This window comes from Cicer arietinum, chromosome 2 (assembly GCF_000331145.2).
Source record: "Cicer arietinum cultivar CDC Frontier isolate Library 1 chromosome 2, Cicar.CDCFrontier_v2.0, whole genome shotgun sequence".
Lineage (NCBI taxonomy): Eukaryota > Viridiplantae > Streptophyta > Magnoliopsida > Fabales > Fabaceae > Cicer > Cicer arietinum.
In genome coordinates this window covers 4,076,504-4,082,546 of record NC_021161.2, presented here as the reverse complement: position 1 = coordinate 4,082,546, position 6,043 = coordinate 4,076,504, and the positions used below count along the sequence as shown (strand labels likewise).

General features: G+C 24.6%; 1 protein-coding gene across 1 annotated transcript in view; it reads right to left on the bottom strand.

Annotated features, from left to right (window-relative positions):
- LOC101509936 (wax ester synthase/diacylglycerol acyltransferase 4-like) overlaps positions 1 to 4,097 on the bottom strand; it is a 4,912-nt gene extending 815 nt beyond the window's left edge. The window contains exons 1-4 of the mRNA XM_004516623.4: positions 3,875 to 4,097; positions 3,144 to 3,716; positions 2,574 to 2,930; positions 1,017 to 1,154 (exon numbers count right to left, since the gene is read on the bottom strand). Coding sequence (XP_004516680.1) covers positions 1,017 to 1,154; positions 2,574 to 2,930; positions 3,144 to 3,716; positions 3,875 to 4,060 — 1,254 coding nt within the window. The 5' untranslated portion in view covers positions 4,061 to 4,097. The remainder of the gene's footprint in view (positions 1 to 1,016; positions 1,155 to 2,573; positions 2,931 to 3,143; positions 3,717 to 3,874) is intronic.
- Between the last annotated feature and the right edge of the window lie 1,946 nt (positions 4,098 to 6,043).

Below are 6,043 nucleotides of genomic sequence, written 5' to 3'. Positions count from 1 at the left end.
TGAAAACGCATTTATCATTTATTATATATTTTTTGAAGGATAAGGGACAATTAGATATCTAACAATAATTAAAAATAGGTAATTTTGTCGTACAAAAGAAAAGGTCCTTAAATAATTTATTGTTCAATAAATGACTTTCTTTTTCTTTCTCTTCTTTAGCATTTTAGCAACCATCATCTACATAGATATATCATTATAACTATGAACTAAATAACATATAGTGTGTTTTAGTATATGTTTGTTCTATTTTTTAGACTTGTTATGGATCTTTTTTAGATTTTCTAACTGTCATTGATATTTAATTGAATAACCATTGTAGTTGAATGTATTTTTTTGAATGTCAAAAAAGAAAAATAATAAAATGGATAATTTATTGAAAAAATAGATTATTTAGGGATTGACAAATTTATCCTAGTTTTATTTTTTTAGAGACTAGAAGTTACTTTTATTTTTCTCCTGTACTAAATTGAGTTTCATAATTTTTTTCTTGAATTAAAATGAATTTAATTTACTTTTATAACAACCCTTATTTTCCAATTTAAATTTTAAGATACTTATCGTTACTATAGATGAATATTTTGGTTTACTTGAATTTTATCCAAATATGACCATTTAGTTATATGGTTGTAGCTAATTGAGTAAAAGAAATGTATGAGTTACTCTTGATTATGTGTATACTACAATTTTAAAAAGGGACGAAATGAGATTACAAAAATAAAAATAAAAGTGAATTTGGGTTCACTCATGGGAAATTAAGTTAGGATTCAAAATTAACACCTAAATCTTTAGTTTCTACAAAAATATGTATGTTTTTTAGTCTTTAAAAAAACTAATTTACTTTCGGTCTCAATTTTTTTTTTTAAATTTTTTGTAGAAAAATAATATTTTTACTCTCTAAAAAAACATTCTTATAAAATAAAAAAAATCTATCAAATAAATGTAGAACAAACATATAATTCCATTATGACAAGAAAAATGACATGAATTATGGTAGAAACAATGACATAGATACTTACATTTGGTACACCTGTAACAATATGGTATATACTATTTACTCGATAGTTAGCCACAGTCATTTGCTCCATTGGTCCAACTAAATTGGAAATTGTTAGGCTTGAATTTCCTATAGTGTTGTATATATATCTAGCTGAAGCCTGTTGCCATAAAAGAAAATCATACTGAAACTTTTTATTTTTAATAAAAACCTAGATGAAGCCTAAAATAAATTTGATTAATTAAGAGAATTGAAAGTGAAGTCAATAATGCATTAAAAAAAGATAAAGATCTCTATGAAGAGTTTTTTTTTTTCTTAATGTTCATATAAAAAAAGATATTAATTTTAGTTTTATAAAATTATGACCTTTCAAGTTCACTTCTTAAAAAAATTTATTCACTTTTAGTTCCTATTTTGATTTTATATGGATTTCTTTAGGGATTAAAAGTATAAATTTTTTACAAATTTTTTTTTTACATAGAGACTAAATTTTTTTATGGAATAAAAAGTTGAGAATTTGTTTAAAGAGACGGAAAAATAAAATTTTATAATTTTATAGGGACTGCAAATGTATTTAACTTTATTTTATAGATGAAGAATTTGAATAAATGTTTTATTTATGTCTTTTTGTTATTTTCTTACACATTTTGAAAGAGGTAAACAAATGCTACACAATTATTTGGAAAATCCTAGTGACAATTATCCAACATATTATTTTCAATACGTTTTTTTATTTTTGATATGAAGATCAGTTGAATTTTAATAATCGAAATTAAATTTTATAAATGTGTTAAAAATATTTAAAAAATGCTACCGTTATTCATAAGAGATGAAACATAAGATTCAAATTCGTTTATATAAAAGTTGAGTAGGGATAGGTTCATTATTATGTTTTAGATTTTTAAAAGCATACAATTCTAAAACTATGATATAATTAGATATTTTAAACCCAAAATAGTAAAAAATGCGTAACAAGGAGTTTGAGTAGTTTGCTTATTATTGTTTTCATTAAAAGTTGTTTTTCATTTTTTGTAGACAAAATGGTAACAAATTCACTTACACAGCTCCGAATTTTCAAGTTTAAACTTGAGACATGTTCAACATAATCATATCAACGTTTAAAGTTAGGCTAGAACGTAAGGATTTATGAAAAGTTGTTTTAAAATTCAAAATCGAAATTAGATACTTCCTCCAACATTGAATATAAGTTAAAAAAAAAAAATACATATAGATATATTTGTTTCCTTACATCTAAGCTCAGAGGGAGGATTGATAAAAAAATTATTCAATGATATGATTAGTTGCAGTATTTTTCTAAGAAAATCGATTATTTGACAATAGAAAATTCTCATTCACATATTCAAGACATCAGTGATCGTTCGATTGAGATTAAATAATCTCATAAAATATATATATTCTAATTTTATAATTTAAAATACTAAACTTAAATATAAATTGAATGATCTTGAAACAGTCACTGATATTAGACTACATAAATGCAAAATTTCACGATAACATGGAATCCAAGTCCCTTTGAAAGACATGTAATAATGCATTTGATTAAAGAATAGCTACATACCTCTGGGCCTCTCAATTTCTTCATAACATTTAAAAGCAAGCCAGTTAGAGGTGCACCCAAAGAATTTTTCTTCCTATTAATCTCTTCATGAGCTTCCAATATAAACTCAAGTGGATTTTCAATTTTTGTATCATTTAGCTCTGGAATTGGAGTATGCAAAAATGCAAATTGATTTCCCCAAGGACCATTCTTATTGTTCTTGTCAACCATCTCCTTAATTGACTTATAACCTTTGATACTTCTTGTATTCATCAACACCAATGCTGTCGACTTATATTTGCTTGAATCTTTATTCATTTCTTGCATATATAACCGAATTCCAAGGAAAATTATGCCAACAAGCACATCATTTATGCTCTGTATTAAATTTGGTCACACAAAAAAAAGTATGCAAGTTAATATAAAAATATAAAAACTTAATACAAAGTTTTAAATTAATTTGAAATATCTAATGTTGCAATTAGGACGTAAATAATAATAATAATAATAATAATAATAATAATAATAATAATAATAATAATAATAATAATAATAATAATAATAATAATTAATTTGAGATATTTGACCTACCACTCCAAGTCTTGATTTTATTTCTTTGATGTGATCCATAGTGACCGAGATACTTGATACGGTAATTTGTAGAAGCTTAGTATCATTTGCATTAGACTTTATTGGTGTAAAATCATCTTTAACCAAACTACTTTTTAAAACACTCCATCCAAAATCCGATATAGTGTTAAATACATTGGAGAAAATAGAGAAAATATAATTCTTAAAAACGTCTTTATTGTTGAAAATTGATTTAGGTGTTTGAGTTGAAGGGAGTGTGAATGGAAGAGAGGGATTGTCAACTCTTACAAAACATGAAAGAAGAGCACCCATGAGAGAGTAACCATCTCCAAGTGCATGATGAAGTTTGAGTATTGCACTACCAGCTGCATTTTTTGTAGGGTACTTAATAAGGTGAACTTCCCAAAGTGGTCTATCTTCTGGTAAACGTTCCATTGCTAGTTTTGACATATACTCATCAAAATGTTCATCATAGAGTGATGATTTGCTACTTGGAAATATAGGAGTTTTAACATGTTCTTCTAATTTTACTTCAACTTTCTTCCATTTTTTCTCTCCGTTTTTGTCTTCAATCTATTCAAGTCAAAAAAATTTGTAAATATATATTATATGCTTTTAAAATATATTATTCTGAGATGAAATATATACAAAAATGTTAGTAGAAATATTGACATATCTAGTTAAAAATTTAATATAAATCACCGTGTCATTTTAATATGATTGATTGTTACCATGATGGAGGAGAAACGTGTGTTCGTGGGAATGAATTTTTCTTGAAGAAGTGACAGTGCTGGTATGTCATCTATTGGAACTTCAAAATTTATCATACCAAGAATGTATACACACAATGAGGAGCTATTCAAATATTGTCCTGTAGGACTCACAGGCTCTTCTAATTCTTCCTCAAACCCTTCCATTATCTTTTAGTTTAATTTGTTAAGTACAATATTATATAAGATAAAACAGCAAGATAGGGATATTTATATAAGAGAAGAGACACGTTTGCATTAATTTAATATTAGTTTATTTGCTATTCTTTTTAATTGTTCAACTGAATAATAATATTATTATTTAGCTTCTCAAACATTAAAAAAAACCCTAAAAAGTAGTTATAAAAAAATTTAGCCTCCTCTCTCTCAATTTTCCCTCCACTCGCTTGATTCTTTCTTGTCTGTCAAAAAGAGTAATAATTTAAGGTAATTTTTAATAATTAAAATTAAAAAAATATTAATAACAATTATAAAATTTGTCGATAATTAAGATTATTTTTACAATTTTATCCTTCAATAGAAAATTAGTTAATATTTTTACTATAGTCTTTATTGTTTTTATTTTTGACAAAATTATAGTATTTATTATTAGTGACAAAAAAAAAACTATACAAATGAATTCAATATATATTAATAAAAAGTAATTTATAATTTATAAAAGATCTTATAAAACTATAAAGAAATTTCTCCTGAAAATCTTAATTTATATTTAATGAGAGATAGTATTTTATAACCATAAATGCAAAATAAAATTTATGGATAGTTGCTCCTAATCTACACTAGGTAGATCCATCCCTGCTTGTTGATTAAATTGCATCTTCTCATTTAGTGCTAAAACATAGACTAACAAAAATAGGAAACAAGAGTTATATAATACATTGCGTATATAAAAGTGTTCAATATAATACAAAATTATGAGAGTCTTTTTACTTAATAGATTAATCTTTTGAAGTAGATTTTTTTTAACTATGAACTAAAGTCTAATATTTCAGATTTCAACATAAAATCTTAACAATATCAATTTGGTTAACTGAGCCAAGTCTTACTTGCTTTTTTTTTTCTTCTTCATTTAGTGCACTTGTGTAGACTATAGTACATAAATTTTATTTTTCTTTCCTTATTTTTTTTTAATAATTTTGTAATCTTGATGCATGTTGTTTTGTTTATCGTCTAGATACGATAATATTTGATTTAATATTTTGTTGTAGTATTTTTTTGTTTTAGATTGACAGACACATCAGCTCCAATATATTACAAATTTAGGCATTGATCTGGCTCTCAACACTAGAAATTCTAATTACTTTGATGGTGTCCTCTTTGTAGGGATTTCACCATTTTATGCTATTAGTATGTGTTGCGAATTTGCTTGCAAAGTCCTCCTTTTCACTATCAACGACGATGAATTTGTGTTATTTTCAATATATTTTTAGTAAAAAAAAAACATACAACCTATCTAGTTAATTAGTTTAGAGATGGCGCAGAGATTTTTACAAAAAGATTCTTGATTACAATTACAAATCTAACATAATTCACTAATTTTAATTAACATTAATCAATAAAAAATATTTTTAAATCAAAAATTAAAAATTACAAAAAAAATATATCATTATATACGAAGAAATTTCTTTTTTATTTTTCTAGGAAAAAAATATTTCATCATCTATGAATTATAACTTTTCGATGTGTCTAAAGATATTTTTTGCCAGTTTTTTATAGTTGACAGTTTTCATTTTTCAACATTATAAAAATTATTTGGTATTGCATAAAACAAATTGGTATATACAGAAAACCATAAAAATATCTCTCTATGTATATGTAAACAATCAATTATTCAATAATTTATTTCTTGTATGGTTGAATATTTGATTCTAAAATTTTTTAGGGAAAATTTTCTTGTTTAGTATGGTCATACTCGACTCAATAAATTAATCTTTACAGTTATGTACATGTTATCAAAGTTCACACCCTGAAGAAAAAGAAATTTGATTCTTCATAAATTTATTATAGAGGAACTATTGTAAATGGTAATAGTTGACAAAACCAAAAGCTAACTTTGGAATTAAGTCTCTATATTGTTGAAGATAAAATATGACTAATTTTAACTAAAAAATTTGAAAGATCACCGAGGCA